This window comes from Neophocaena asiaeorientalis, unplaced genomic scaffold (assembly GCF_003031525.2).
Source record: "Neophocaena asiaeorientalis asiaeorientalis breed wild unplaced genomic scaffold, Neophocaena_asiaeorientalis_V1.1 scaffold392, whole genome shotgun sequence".
Taxonomy (NCBI): domain Eukaryota; kingdom Metazoa; phylum Chordata; class Mammalia; order Artiodactyla; family Phocoenidae; genus Neophocaena; species Neophocaena asiaeorientalis.
Window position 1 is genome coordinate 447,765 of NW_020174421.1, and position 16,397 is coordinate 464,161.

The 16,397-nt window shown below is 37.4% G+C and overlaps 1 protein-coding gene across 3 annotated transcripts in view; it reads left to right on the plus strand.

Annotated features, from left to right (window-relative positions):
- The window catches only part of NR2C2 (nuclear receptor subfamily 2 group C member 2), a 69,987-nt gene that overhangs the window by 23,468 nt on the left and 30,122 nt on the right, over positions 1–16,397 (plus strand). For all 3 annotated transcript variants that reach the window (XR_003004710.1, XR_003004711.1, XM_024756435.1), the window contains exon 2: positions 13,671–13,781. Coding sequence is in view for 1 of the 3 variants with exons in the window: in XM_024756435.1 (XP_024612203.1) it covers positions 13,671–13,781 (111 nt within the window). In the remaining 2 variants the exon portion in view is untranslated. The remainder of the gene's footprint in view (positions 1–13,670; positions 13,782–16,397) is intronic.

The following is a 16,397-nucleotide window of genomic DNA, read 5'->3' on the forward strand; positions in this document are numbered from 1 at the left end:
AGTTTTAGGTCTTTGATCCATTTTGAGTTAAATTTTGTGTATGGTGTGAGGTAAGAGTCCAGCTTCATTCTTAGGCATGTGAATATCCAGCTTTCCTAGTACCATTTGTTGAAAAGAATGTCTTTTCCACATTGAATGGTCTTGGCTCCCTTGTCAAAAAATCATAACCTTATATGCAATGATTTATTTCTGGAATCTTTTTTCCTTTGGTCTGTATGTTTGTCTTTATGCCAGTACCACAGTTTTGTGACTATAGCTTTGTAGCACGTCTTGAAATCAGGAAGTGATCCAGCTTTGTTCTTTATCAAGGTAGTTTTGTCTATTTGGGATTCCCTTGAGATTCCATATGAAGTTCAGGGTGGCTTTTTCTATTTCTGCAAAAAAAAAAAACATTGAAATTTTGATAGGAATTGCATTGAATCTATAAATCACTTTGGGAAATATTGACATCCTAGCAATATTAAGTCTTCCAATCCCATGAACATGGAAAAGGTTTCCATTTATTCTTTAATTCCTCTCAGCAATGTTTTGTAGTTTTTAAGGTACAGATCTTTTACCTTTTACTTCTTCTTTTCCAATTTGGATGCCTTTTCTTTCTTTTGCTTGCCTAATTCCTCTGGCTAGAACTTCTAGTACAATGTTGAGTAGAGGTGGTGAAAGCAGGCATCCTTGCTTTTGTTCCTTATCTTAGAGGAAAAGCTTTCAGTCTTTCACCATTGACTGTGATGTTCACTGTGGGTTTTTCATACATGGCTTTTATTATGTTGAGATAGTCTACTATCCTAATTCCTTGAGTGTTTTTATCATGAAAGGGTGATAAATTTTGTCAAATGCCTTTTCTCCTTCTATTGAGATGATATTGTGGGTTTTTTTCCTTCATTCTGTTAATGCAGTGTATTGCAGTGATAGATTTTTATGTGTTGATTCATCCTTGCATTTCAGGAATATGTTCCACTTGGTCATGGAGTATAGTCTTTTTAATATGCTGCTGATACAAGTTTGCTTGTATTTTGCTGAGGATTCTTGTATCAGAGTTCATGAGGGATATTGGTCTGTAGTTTTCTTGTAGTGTGTTTGCCTGGCTTTGGTATCAGGGTAATGCTGGCCTCAAATGAGTTTGGAAGTGTTCCTTACTCTTCAGTATTTTGGAATAATTTGAGAATGCTTCTTTAAATGTTTGGAAGAAATGACCAGTGAAGCCTTCGGGTCCAGGGGTTTTCTTTATGGGAAAATTTTTTTTTTAATTATTGATTCAGTCTCCTTAGTAGTTATAGGTCTCTTCATGTTTTCTATTTCTTCATGATTTACTCATGGTATGTTTTGTTTCTAGGAGTTTGTTCATTTTGTCTAGGTTATCCAATTTATTGGCATACAATTAATCTTTCTTATAATGTTTTATATTTCTGTAGAATTGTTAATAATGTCCTCACTTTGATTTCTGGTTTCAGTAATTTGAGTCTTCTCTTTTTTTTCCTTAGTCTATCTAGCTAAAGATTTGTCAATGTTGTTGATGTTTTCAAAGAACCAATTTTTAGTTTCATTGATTTTCTGTTTTCTATATTTCTTTTTTCTCTTCTCCTGCCAGCTTTGGATTCAGTTTGTTCTTTTTTTATTCTAGTTGTAAAAGTTAGGTTGCTCATTTGAGATTTTTTTTTTTTAATGTAAGTACTTAGAGCTCATAAATTTCCCACTTAACACCACTTTTGCAGTGTCCCCTAAGTTTTGGTATGTTGTGTTTTCGTTTCCATTCATCTCTAAGTTTTTTATAATTACCCTCGTGGTTTCCTCTTTGATCCATTGGCTGTTTAAGAATGTATTATTTAATTTCCACAGATTTGCAGTTTTTTGCAGTTTCCTTCTGTTGGTGATTTCTAACTTCATCCTGTTATGGTTGGAGAAGACACTTTGTATGGTATCTGTCTTTTAAAATTTGTTGAGATTTAATTTGTGGCTGAACTTATGGCCTGTCCTGGAGAGTATCCCATGTGTACTAGAGAAGAATGTGTCTTTGTTGTTTCTGAGTAGAGTGTTCTGTATAGTGTGTTCAATCTTGTTAGTTTTTATTGTGTTAAGTCTTCTATTTCCTCATATATCTTCGGTCTAGTGGTTCTGTCCATTACTGAGATTGGGCTATTGAAGTCTCCAATTATTATTGCAGAACTGTCCGTTTCTTCCTTAAGTTCTATCAGTTTGGGCTTCACATATTTTTCTGGTTATTAGGTGTGTAAATGTTTGTGACTGTTATATCTTCTTGCTGTGTTGATCCTCTTATTAGTATCCTTCTTTGTCTCTTACAACCTTTTGAAATGTAAAGTCTATTTCGTTTGATTTTAGTACAGCTACCTCTGCTGTCTTTTGGTTTCTATTCGCATGGTCTTTTTCCTTTCATTTTCAGTCTATTTGTATCTTTGGCTCTAAAGTGAGTCTCTTATAGGCAGCATACAGTTGGAACACAGTTTCTCTATAATATTCTGCCGTTATCTCTTGATTAGAGAGTTTAATCCATTTGCATTTAAATATTTACTGATGAGGAGGGACTTCTGTCATTTTGCTCTTCGTTTTATATATGCCTTACAGCTTTTTTTGTCCTTCATTTCCTGCATTCCTGTCTTTTATGTTTAGTTGATTTTTTTGTTATTGAAATGTTTAAATCATTTCTCATTTTTTGGTATATATTCTATAGCTGTTTTCTTCATGGTTACCAAGGGGATTACATATAACATCCTAAAGTTACAGATTTACTCTAGTTTGAATTTATACCAACTTAACTTCAATCACACAGAAAAACATTCTTGCTTTACAGCTCTGTCCCCACCCCTTTCAGTTGTTGTTGTCACAGATTACATCTTTATGCATTGTGTGCCCAAAAACATAAGCTAATAATTCTTTTAAATACATTAGTCTCCTATGTAGAAAACAAGAGTTAAAGTCACGACAATACTAGCTTTTACACTGATAATTAAGGGGTTTTTTTTCTTTAAATGTATTTGTAGAAAATAAAAAGTATAGTTGTAAACCATCACTACAATAATACTAACTTTTATAATTGCCCACGTATTTACCTGTATTGAAATCTTTATTTCTCCAATGTCCTAGTGTTTATTCCTTTCACCTTGCAGGACTCCCTTGAGCATTTCTTGCAGGGCAAAGCTAGTGATCACAAATTCCCTTACCTTTTGTTTATCTGGGAATGTCTTGGTTTCTCCCTCTGTTTTAAAAATATGTATTTATTTATCTGTTTATTTTAATTGAGGTATAGTTGATTTACAATGTTGTGTTTCTGGCGTACAGCAGAGTGATTCAGTTTTTTATATATATATTCTTTTTCATATTCTTTTCCATTATGGTTTATTACAGGATATTGAATATAGTTCCCTGTACTATACAAAAGGACCTTGTTGTGTATCTATTTTATATATGTAAATATATGTAGTATATATGTGTGTGTGTGTGTGTGTGTGTGTGTATAGTTTGCGATAAAAGAAATTTTCACGTATTGAGATACAGGGAAGTCATTCTGGCTTATGCATGAGTTAACCTGAATTTTATGCTAACTAAAATAGCCTGTTTGTGGCGTATCAGACATACATTGTACATCGGCTTTAATTATTAAAGAAAAGGGCACACTGACCAGAAGTAAAGAATGTCCATGTCAAAAATAAAGATTCCTCTCTTCCTTAGGTGCCAATGCTGGGCCTTCTTTGATAAAACTCCTTTCCCATGTGCCAAGGCCATGCTGACTTACTGATCACTGATCTTTGTGGGGTTTTTTGTTTTTAAACCTTGAAGAAATGTAATGTTCTTTGTTCTGACAAGATATAAAACTGTGCTGGAAACCATGCTTCTCCAGAGGAGCTTCTCAGACTAATCTGGGAAGCTGGCTTCTGGGCTCGTCCTTAGTTTGGCTCAAATAAAACTCTTCTTACGGGCTTCCCTGGTGGCGCAGTGGTTGGGAGTCCGCCTGCTGATGCAGGGGACGTGGGTTCGTAAAAAAAAAAAAAAAAAAACAAAAAACTCTTCTTACTATAGATTCTTTTCATTGACACTTGTATCTGCTAATCCCAAACTCCTAATCTATCCCCTTCCCCTTTGGTAACCATAAGTCTGTTTTCTACGTCTGTGAGTCTGCTTCTGTTTTGTAAATAAGTTCATTTGTATCATTTTTTTTTTAAAGATTCCACATATAAGTGATATCATATGCTGTTTCTCTTTCTCACTTACTTCACTTAGTATGATAATCTCTAGGTCCATCCATGTTGCTGCAAATGGCATTATTTCATTCTTTTTTATGATCGATGGAAATTTAGGTTGCTTCCATGTCTTGGCTATTGTAAATAGTGTTGCTGTGAACATTGGGGTGATGTTTCTTTTTGAATTAGAGTTTTCACCAGATACATGCCTAGGAGTGCGGTTGCTGGATCACATGGCAACTCTTTCTTTTAGTTTTTTAGCAAACCTCCATGCTGTTTTCCACAGAAGCTGCACCAATTTACATTCCTACCAACAGTGTAGGAGGGTTCTCTTTTCTCCACACCCTCTCCAGCATTTATTATTTGTAGACTTTAAAAAATTTTTTTATTTATTTTTGGTTGTGTTGGGTCTTTGTTGCTGCACAGGGACTTTCTTTAGTTGCGGCGAACGGGGGCTACTCTTCATTGCGGTGCACGGGCTTCTCATTGTGGTGGCTTCTCTTGTGGAGCATAGGCTCTAGGCATGTGGGCTCAGCAGTTGTGGCTTGCAGACTCTAGAGCGCAGGCTCAGTAGTTGTGGCGCACAGGCTTAGTTGCTCCAAGGCATGTGGGATCTTCCGGGATCAGGCCTCGAACCCATGTCCCCTGCATTGGCAGGCGGATTCTTAACCAGTGTGCCACCAGGGCTTCTATTTGTAGACTTTTTAATGATGACCATTCTGACTAGTGTGAGGTGATGCTTCATTATAGTTTTGATTTGCATTTCTCTAATAATTAGCAATGTTGAGCATCTTTTCATGTGCCTATTGGCCAACTGTATGGTCTTCTTTGGAGAAATATCTATTTAGGTCTTCTGCCCAGTTTTTGACTGGGTTGTTTGCCTTTTTCTGTTACTGAGTTGTATGAGCTGTTTGTATATTTTGGAAATTAAGCCCTTGTCAGTCACATCATTTGCAAGTATTTTCTCACAGTCCGCAGGTTGTCTTTTTGTTTTGTTTATGGTATACTTTGCTGCACAAAAGCTTGTAAGTTTTATTTTTGTTTTTATTTCTATTGTCTTGGGAGACTGACCTCAGAAAACATTGCTACGATTTATGTCAGAGAATGTTTTGCCTATGTTCTTTTCTAGGAGTTTTATGGTGTCATGTTTTATATATGTCTTTAAGCCATTTTGAGTTTATTTTTGTGTAGGGTGTGAGGGAGTGTTCTAACTTTGTTGAGTTACATGCGGCTGCCCAGCTTTCCCAACACCACTTGCTGAAGAGAGTCCTTTCTTCATTGTGTATTCTTGCCTCCTTTGTCGAAGATTAATTGACCATAGGTGTGTGGGTTTATTTCTGGTTGATCCATATGTCTGCATTTGTGCCAATATCATGAGATTTTGATTACTGTAGCTTTGTAGTATTGGCTGAAATCTGGGAGGATTATGCTTCCAGCTTTATTCTTTTTTCCTCAGGATTGCTTTGGCAGTTCTGGGTCTTTTTTTTCTTTTTTTGTGGTACGCAGGCCTCTCACTGTTGTGGCCTCTCCCGTTGCGGAGCTCAGGCTCCGGATGCGCAGGCTCAGCAGCCATGGCTCACGGGCCCAGCCGCTCCGTGGCATGTGGGATCTCATGGACCGGGGCACGGACCCGTGTCCCCTGAATCAGCAGGTGGACCCAACTACTGCGCCACCAGGGAAGCCCTCTGGGTCTTTTATGGTTCCATAAAATTTATAGGGGTATTCGTTCTAGTTCTGTGAAAAATGTCATGGGTAATTTGATAAGCATTGCATTAAATCTGTAGATTGCTTTGGGTAGTGTGGCCACTTTAACAATATTAATTCTTCCAATCCAAGAACATGGGATATCTTTCCATTTCTTTGTATTATCTTCAAATTCCTTTATCAGTGTTTTATAGTTCTCAGCATGTAAGTCTTTCACCTCCTTGGTCAGGTTTATTCCTAAGTATTTTACTTTTTAATGCGATTTTTAAAGGGTTTTTTTTTTTTACGTTCTAATATTTCATTGCTAGTGTAAAGAAATACAACTGATTTATGAATGTTAACCTTGTATCCCTGCTACCTTGCTGAATTCACTTATGACTTCTAGTAGTTTTTATGTGGAGTCTTGAGGGTCTTCTGCATCTTAGTATCATGTCATCTGCGTATAATGACAGTTTTACCTCTTCCTTCCCGTTTGGATACCTTTTATTTCTTTTTCTTGTCTGATTGTTGTGGCTAGGACTTCCAAAACTTGTTGAATAGAAGTGGTAAGAGTGGGCATCCTTGCCTTATTCCAGATTTTAGCAGGAAGGCTTTCAGCTTTTCACCATTGAGTATTATGTTGGCTGTGGGTTTGTCATAAATAGCTTTTATTATGTTGAGATATGTTCCCTCTATACCTACTTGGCAAGAGTTTATATTATGAATGGATGTTGAATTTTATCAAATGCCTTTTCTGCGTCTGTTGAGATGATCATGTGGTTTTGTCTTTTCTTTTGTTGATGTGTTGTATCACACTGATTCATTTATGTGTGTTGAACCATTCTTGTGACCCTGGGATGAATCCAAGTTGGTTGTGGTGTATGATCTTTTTTATGTATGTTGGGTTCAGTTTGCTAATATTTTGTTGAGAATTTTTGCATCTGTACTCATCAAAGATATTGGCCTGTAATTTTCTTTTTTGGTGGTGTCTTTGTCTGGTTTTGGCATCAGGGTGAGGTGGCTTTCTAGAACGACTTTGGGAGTGTACCCTCCTCTTCACTCTTTTGGAAGAGTTTGAGAATGATTGGTGTAAGTTCTTTTAATGTTTTGTAGAATTCCCCAGTGAAGCCATCTGGTCTTGGACTTTTGTTTGCAGGGAGTTGTTTAAATTACGGATTCTATTTCACCTCTAGTAATCAGTCTGTTCAAATTATTTCTTCTCGATTCAGTTTTGGTGGGCTGTATGTTTCTAGAAACTTGTCCATTTCTTCTAGGTTGTCCAATTTGTTGGCATATAGTTGTATTCTTTTATGGTTTTTTTTGTATTTCTGTGGTATCAGTGTTTACTTGTCCTCTTTCATTTATTTTGTTTATTGGGTCCTCTCTCTTTTCTTTATGGTGAGCCTGGCTAGAGGTTTGTAGATTTTGTTTACCCTTTCAAAAACCCAGCTCTTGGTTTGATTGTTCTTTTTCTGTTGTTTTTTAAATCTCTGTTTATTTCCTCTCTGGTCTTTATTATTTTCTTCCTTCTGCTGACTTAAGGTTTTGTTTGTTCTCCTTTTTCTAATTCTTTTAGATGGCAGGTTAGGATGCTTATTTGAGATTTTTCTTGTTTTTTGAGGAAAGCCTGTATGCTATGAACTTTCTTCTAAGGACAGTTTTTGCTGCATCCCATAGATTTTGTATGGTTGTGTTATCATTGTCATTTATTTCAACATATGTTCTGATTTCATCGTTGACCTATTGATTTTTTAGTACCATGTTGTCTAGTCTCCATGTAATCGTTTTTTTTTTTTTTTCTCATTTCTCTTTCTGTGGTTGATTTCTAGTTTCATGCTGCCATTGTGGTCAGAAAAGATGCTTGAAATGATTTCTATCCTCTTAAATTTGTTGAGACTTGTTACGTGTCCTAGTGTGTGGTCTATCCTAGAGAAAGTTCCATGTGCACTTGAAAAGAATACGTATTCTGGGTTTTTTTGATGTAGTGTCCTGAAAATATCAATTAAGTCTAACTGTTCCATTGTGTCATTTAGGATCTCTGTTGCTTTATTGATTTTTCTGTCTGGACGATCTGTCCATTGATGTCAGTGAGGTGTTAAAATTTCCTACTATTACTGTGTTCTCATCAGTTTCTCCATTTATGTCTGTTAGTATTTGTTTTATCTATATAGGTGCTCTTATATTGGGTGCATATGTTAATGAGTATAATAGCCTCTTCTTGTATTGATCCTTTTATCATTATGTAGTGTCCTTCTTTGTCTTTCTTTATGGATTTTGTTTTAAAGTCTGTTTTGTCTCATGAGTATTGCTGCCTCTGCTTTCTTCTCATTTCCGTTTGCATGAAATATCTTTTTCCATCCCTTCACTTTCAATCTATGTGTGTTCTTTGCTCTAAAGGGTTCCTTGTAGGAAGCATATTGTAGGCTCTTATTATATTTTCCTGTCTACCACTCTGTGTCATTTGATGGGGGCATATAATTTAAGGTAAATATTAATAGATATATATTTATTGCCATTGTAAATGTTTTCCAGTTGATTTTATATTTCTTCTTCGTTCCATTTTTTTGTTTTTCCTTTTGTGGTTTGATGGTTTTCTTTTATATTATGCTTGTGTTTTCTTATTTTTAGTTTTTGTGAATAATGTTTTTGATTTGTGGTTACCCTGTTTTTCAGGTATGCTAACCTATTACTGTTATCTACTTGCTTTAGACTGGTTGTCATATAGGCTCCAAATACATTCTAAAAAAAAAAATCTACAATTTCTCACTCCCGTCCCCACATTTTTTTTTTTTTTTTTTCTGCCCCCCATTTTTTTATTTTTTTTTCCTTTTTTTTTTTTTTTTTTTTTTTTGCGGTACACAGAGCTCTCACTGTTGTGGACTCTCCCGTTACGGAGCATAGTCTCTGGACACGCAGGCTCAGCGGCCATGGCTCATGGGCCCAGCCGCTCCACGGCATGTGGGATCTTCCCAGACCGGGGCACGAACCCATGTACCCTGCATCGGCAGGCGGACTCTCAACCACTGTGCCGCCAGGGAAGCCCCTGTGTCCTCTTTATATCTTCATGTTTATGCTTTTGCTGTTCATTGTAGTTATCACTTTCACCCCCCAAATTTTTAAAAAAATTTTTAATCTGCATACTGGCTCATATAAGTGATATACTTTTCGATTATGTTTTTTTTAAGTAATTTATTTATCTGTCTATTTATTTATTTTTGACAGTGTTGGGTCTTCATTGCTGTAGATGGGCTTTCTCTAGTTGCAGCAAGTGGGGAGTACTCTTCGTTGCGGTGTGTGGGCTTATTGCGGTGGCTTCTCTTGTTAAGGAGCATGGGCTCTAGGCACGTGGGCTTTGGTAGTTGTGGCATGCAGACTCTAGAGCACAGGCTCAGTAGTTGTGGCACACGGGCTTAGTTGCTCTGCGGCATATGGTATCTTCCCGGACCAGGTTCGAACCCCTGTTCTCTGCATTGGCAAGCGGATTCTTAACCACTGTGCCACCAGGGAAGGCCCCAATTGTGGGGTTTTTTTTTTTCTTTCCTGTGGATTCTTGCTGCTGCTGCTTTTTTTTTTTTTTTTTTTTTGCTTCTTATTTAGAGAAGACTTTTTAATATTTCTTTTAGGTTAAAAGTTTAGTATTCTTTTAGTTTTTGCTTGTCTGAGAAATTCTTTGACTCTCCTTCTATTCTAATGATAATCTTGCTGTGTAGAGTATCCTACGTTGCAGGTTTTTCCCTTTTAGGACTTTGAATTTATCTTGCCACTCTCTCCTGACCCACAGCATTTCTGTAGAGAAATCACCAGATAGCCTTATGGGGGTTCCCTTATAAAATTAACTCTTTGTTTTTCTCTTGCTGCGTTTAGAATCCTCTCTTTATCTTTTGCATTTTAATTATAATCTCCCTCACTTTTGAAGGATAGTTTTGCTGGGTATGGTATTTTGGGTTGACAGGTTTCTTTTCTTTGAGCACTTTGACTGTATTGGCCAACTGCCTTCTGGCCTCCAAAGTTTCTCATGAGAAATCTGCAAATAATCTACTTGCAGGTCCTTTGTATGTGATAGTTTGCTTCTCTCCTACTGTTTTCAAGATGTTCTCTTCTTGTCTTTTGAAAGTTTGATTATAATGTCTTGATTTCGGTCTCTTTGAGTTCCTATTACTTGGAGTTTGGTGAGCCTGGATGTTTATGTTCATGTCTTTGATCAAATTCGGGAAGTTTTCAGACATTATTTCTTCATATATTCTTTGCTCACCCCCTTTTTGTCCTCCAGACTCCCACAATGCTATGTTGGTCTACTTTTTGGTATCCTGTAGGCCTCATAGGCACTGGTCAGTTTTCTTCAATCTTTTTTCTTTCTGTTCCTCAGATTCACTACTTTCTATCAAGGTAACTGATTCTTCTGCTTGTTCAAATCTTCCTTTGAATCCTTCTAGTGAATTTTTCATTTCAGTTATTGTAGTTTTCAGCTCCAAAAATTTTTTTTTGGTTTCTTTCTAGGTTTTTATCTGTTTATTGGTATTTCCATTTTGTTCTTACATCGTTTGTTGAGTTTTCCACGTCTCCCTTTAGTTCAGTCTTTGTCTAATACATTTGACATGAGATCTTTTTCAGGGATAACTTAATGTTGATTTTTTTTTCCTTTGAATGGATCATAATTTCTTGTTTCTTTGTATGCCATGTGGTTTTGTTGTTGTTGTTGAAACAACATTTGAATCTGGACATTTAAATCTAATAATGTGGTAACTCTGGAAATCAGATTCTCTCCCTTTCCAAATATTTACTGTTTTTTTTACTTTACTGTTTTTGTTGTAAGCTGTTTCTCTTCCAAGGAGCATCCTGACATGTAAACTTAAGGTCTTTTCTAGGGTCTTTTCTGAACCTGTGCCTTTCTCTGAGCATGTGTATTTGCTTTCTAATTGTCCCTGTATATGCAGTTAGTTTTGAATGTCCTTGTCTTTAATGTCTGGTTCCCAATAGAGGATAAAGAGAAAAATGGGGAGGCGGGGGAAGCAATCCAGTCTTTTAAGTCCCCTGGAAGTCACTTCAGCAGAAATGGAGGGGCTTGCAACAGTAGGAAGAAGTACAAAGACAATGGATACCCCTTCTTTGTCTGTACCTGTGGGATCAGAGGAAGCAATCATTGATTGGAGCACAGATCCCCAGTATTTGGAGGACAAGGGCCCTTTTTGCCCACCCTGGCTCCCACAAGCTGTGTGCAAGCTGCTTCTGGAACATGTGCAGAGGTGCCTGTTATAGGGTAGATGTGGGGAATGGGTAGCTGCTGCTACTGTGCTAGGAGCTGGAGTTGACCAAAAGTAACTGCAATTTATGGTCCAAGGCTTCCCCTGGAAATTGCAAGCCTCCAGTAGACTCCTGAGTTCCAAAATAGTTACATCAGACAGATTCTACCAGTGCAATTGTGGTCTAGGTAGGTAAAGAGATTCCTGGTGCTTCCTACTCCACCATCTTCCCAGAATTCTCTCTCTTGAGTTAATTGTTTTCCATATAGTAGGAGAGAGGGGTCCAGTTTCATTCTTCTATGTTGTGTCCAGTTGTTCTATTACCATTTGTTGAAAACACTGTTCTTTCCCCATTGATTTGGCACGCCACTTTTGTCAAAAATCATCTGACCACATATGGGAGGGTTTATTTCTGGGCTCTTGGTTCTGTTTTGTTGGTCATTGTGTCTGTTTTTATGCCATTGCCAACAGTTTTGATTACTGTAGCTTTATAATAAGTTTTGAAGCCAGGAAGTGTGAGTCCTCCAACTTTGTTCTTTTTCAAGATTGTTTGGCTCTTCTGGGTCCCTTTCATTTCCATGAGTTTTAGGATGAGCTTGTCAATTTATGCAATGTAGACAGCTAGAATTTTGATAGCAACTATATTAAATCTGTTGATCAATTTGTGTAATATTGTCATCTTAACAATATTAAATCTTCTGATCCATGAACACAGATGTCATCTAGGTCTTCTTTAATTTCTTTCAACAGTGTTTTGTAGTTTTCAGTATACAAATACTACACTTTTGTTAAATTTCTTCCTAACTATTGTCTTGTGTTTGATGCTATGGTCAGTGGGATTGTTCCTTTAATTTTATTTTCTGATTGCTCTTTGCTAACTTATAGAAAGATAACTTATTTTTATATGTTGGTCTTGTATTCTGCAACCTTGAAACTCATTTACTAGCGCTGATAGTTTTTCTGTGGATTCTTTCAGATTTTCTGTGTACAAGATCGTATCATCTGCAAAAAGAGATAGTTTTCCTTCTTTCCAAATCTGGCTTTTTCTTTCCTAATTGCCCTGTCTAGAACTTCCAGTACAGTGTCAAGTAGACATGGTGAAAGCAGACATCTTTTTCTTGCTCCTGATCTTAGGAGAAAGCTTTCAGCCTTCCATCACTAAGTATTATGTTAGCTGTATTTTATAGATACTCGTTATCAGATTGATGGAATATCAGTACTTCTATTCTTTTTTTAAATATTTGCTTTATTTTATTTTTGGTTGCATTGGGTCTTTGCTACTGCAAGCAGGCTTTCTCTAGTTGCAGTGAGCAGGGGCTACTCTTCGTTGCCGTGCACAGGCTTCTCATTTCAGTGGCTCCTCTTGTTGCAGAGCACGGGCTCTAGGCACGTGGGCTTCAGTAGTTGTGGTGCGCAGGCTCAGTAGTTGTGGTGCACAGGCTTAGTTGCTCCTCAGCATGTGGGATCTTCCCAGACCAGGGCTCGAACCCCTGTCCCCTGCATTGGCAGGCGGATTCTTAACTACTGCGCCACCAGGGAAGCCCAGTACTTCTTATTTTCGTGAGTGTTTTTATCATGAAAGAGTGTTGAATTTTGTCAAATGCTTCCTCTGTACATTGAGATGATCATTTGGCTTTCGTCCTCTGTTCTTGGGTGTGTTATATTGTTTGATACATATGCTGAACCAACCTTGCATTCCTGGGATAAATCCCACTTAGTCATAGTGTATGATTCTTTATATGCTTCTGGATTCATTTTGCTAGGGTTTTGTTGCAGATTGTTGCATCTATATTCATAAGGAATATTGATCTGTAGTTTTCTTGTGATGTCTGTCTGGTTTTGGTATCAGGTGATCCTGGCCTCATAGAATGAATTGGGAAGTGTTGCGTCCTCCTCCTCCTCTTCTTCTCCTTCTTTTTCCTTTTTTTGTTTTTTGGTTTTTTTTGAAGTTTGAAAAGCATTGGTTCATGATATACTTTTATTCAAGGAAAAATAATATCTGCTCACTTCAGGTGCCCAAGTGACCATTCAGAACCTTGAACCTTGACTTTAGTGGGTATTGACCTTGTGTTATTGATGAGCTTTTTCCGATTTTATCCCAGTGAGGATGGGAGGTTGCCAGACTCTTTCACAAGTATTAATCCCAGTAGTTTCCAGTGTAATTCTGGTTGTTTGCCATCCTCAACAGTATTGTGAGAGCCTGTCTTCTGGAACCTGTCATCTTAAAGGAGTGCTTTATAGCTGGCCTTAGAGACAGTGAAAAAAATTCAAAGATGATCTCTAAGAAGTTATTTTGGTAGCTTTTTATTTTATTGATGCTGTGCAGAGCAGACCTGAAAATACCTTTCATTTTTTCTTGCATTTTCAACATTAGAAACAGCTATTGTAGCTGTTTCTTAGGATCATTCTGTGGAAATATCTCATTGATTCCTTTGTCATCGAAAACTATACAATTTTATCACTCATAGCCACAGTGAAAGCAAGAGGCATGGTCCTCAAACCACCACTGGGCATCTTTCTAAGCCCCCTTGTGATGCAGCCCTCTTCTCACCCACAGGTACCACGTACACAGACTTCTCGGCCGGAATCTCCAGGGATGACCAGCCCCTCCCCGCGCATCCAGATAATCTCCACTGATTCTGCGGTAGCCTCACCTCAGCGCATTCAGGTACCTGCACCAGTCCCACTTGGTTCCAGCCACCTGCCTGAGGGCAGACCTGCCTTCCCTGAATCGTTTCTGAAAACAAACCTGCCTAAGGGTTTCACTAAGGAGCTGTGCTTCTTAGGTATCAAGTGTAGTACAATCTCACTTATTTTTTAAAAAATAAAAGAAGAAAGATTTTACATTTACTAAGCTGACTTACTTTCAATCTAAAAGTCTGAACTGTCACTTCAAACTATTGGAATGAAGTACCATTTATTACTTATGTGCTTCAAAATTGAGAGGTAGTATGTCTTAGTCGTTAAGAGTGTGGACCTCCACTTGAAGTCAAATCCAGTGCCCCATTTTATAGCTTTTCTAATGTCTCACTTTTTTCATTTAGAAAATGTACATAATAGTAGTACTTATCTCATAAGGTTATTAGGAAGAATCAGTGAATATTGCTTGTAAAATGCTTGAAACGGTGCTTGGCACATAATAACATTCGGTATGTACTAATTATCTATAATAACTATTATTGCTAGTATTATTGTTACTGTTGACTAATTGATGATATTCACTTACGGGAGGTTTAGTCTTCCCAGGGCTCTGAACCTGCCTCTTTCCCACTGAACAAAGAGAAGGTACATGTATCATGATCAACAAGCAAGAAGAAGGGAAAATTATTGATGACACACATACATTAAAGATTCATATACACTACCAAACGTAAAATAGATAGCTAGTGGGAAGCAGCCGCATAGCACAGGGAGATCAGCTCGGTGCTTTGTGACCACCTAGAGGGGTGGGATAGGGAGGGTGGGAGGGAGGGAGACGCAAGAGGGAAGAGATTTGGGAACATTTCTATATGTATAACTGATTCACTTTGTTATAAAGCAGAAACTAACACACCATTGTAAAACAATTATACTCCAATAAAGATGTAAAAAAAAAAGAAGAGATTCATAGTTATCTCAAAAGGCCAAACCAAAACACATGCACGGAAATGAACGGCAGAAAAAACTCTAGTTATGTAACGTAAGTTTGAGAGAATAGCAGGTGGACAGGTATTTGAGTGAATAAGTAAAGGATTGCTTTCATTTACAGTTTCTTTATTTTAAAACTCGGTATTAAGTGAGTAGTATGCTGTAATAAGTAGATGACTTCCATAGTGTTCACCCATTCTTAAAAGTGATTTTATGGATTATTATAAACTAAGCATAGAAGAGTTCTAATAAGTAAAGTGAAATGAGTTGTTAAAAATTATATTTCCATCATGTCTGTATTACATAATATTTTATCATAAATACCAAAGTTCATACACTTCTTTTCTTCACACCAAGTAGGAAACACATATCTGAGTGTCTAGAAATTCAGAAGTAATTGGTCCAACGTTAATGAGATTTTACTATTCCTCAGAATTAGAAACTTTATATAGCTTAGTTATTTTTTTCTCTTTTGCTTTGTTCTTATTTGCTGATTGTGACTTGAAAATGAGTCCTTTATAGTTTTATGTAGCAGGTGTTAGGATCCTGCCTACATAACTCTCCCAACTCTAACTAACTAGGAACTAACTTTGTACATTTAACCATGGATGTTATATTGTGGTTTCACAACCATCTGAGGGCAGATGAGAACATAGAAAGTTCTTCCAGAAAACTCCATCGGTAGCTAGTTTGTGTTTCAAGAGAGGGTATACAGCTCCCTGTATTGGTATAAGAAGGATCTTTCTGTTTTCCCGAGGGGTATTCAGGCATCCCATTCCATACAGTGGGGCTGTTCCCATGCCCTGGTGCTTGGCCCATGGTTCCACCACTGTCCTGGCTAGAATGCAGTAAGATTCTTGAGCAGCCGTCTTGTAGAATAGATCTTTGGCGTTGAGCTTTCGGTTTCTCTAGGGAAGATAACCCATTAGCATGAGTTTTATGTAAAGTAAGTATAGTTGAAAATCTTTTCATTGTGCACTGTCAATAAAATTAGACATACCTTGGGACTTCCCTGGCGGTCCAATGGTTAAGACTCCACGCTTCCACTGCAGGGGACACGAGTTCGATCCTTGCTTGGGGAACTAAGATCCCACATGCTGTGCTGTGGGGCAAAAAAAAAGGGACCTACCTCGGTGCAACAGAACTGACTGTTTTTCAAGGTTTGGTTTTTTGAAGGAAAGTTATAGGTCATAGGTTGGTTTCTGGGTTCTTGATGTTGGTGCTATGGCTTTGATGAAGTTTTCATTTCTAGTCCTGACTTCAGTAATGGATCTCTGATCCCCTAAGGTGTGGGGAAAGAATACATTTTCTGATATTGTAATGAATAACAATGCTTTGAACTCAAATAGTGGCTTGTGTGATAAGGTTGGGAGGGAAAGATTATTCAGTAAGGATGGCAAGCTATGCAACATTTAGGAGCTTTGGCTCTGAATGGAACAGATTTTAGGGTCAAATCTTGCTTCCACTCAGCACTGTGACCCTGGGAAACATTTCTGTAACATCTATAATTGTAAAGTGACAGCAGTAATAGTACCTGTTTTATAGGACTGTAAAAGGATAAGAGATACTGCCTATAAAGCTGTAGGAAGTAGATGTCAATAAATGTTAGCATCTGTGTTATACAATTTTTTAATGTTTTATTTTCATATAAGTTCAA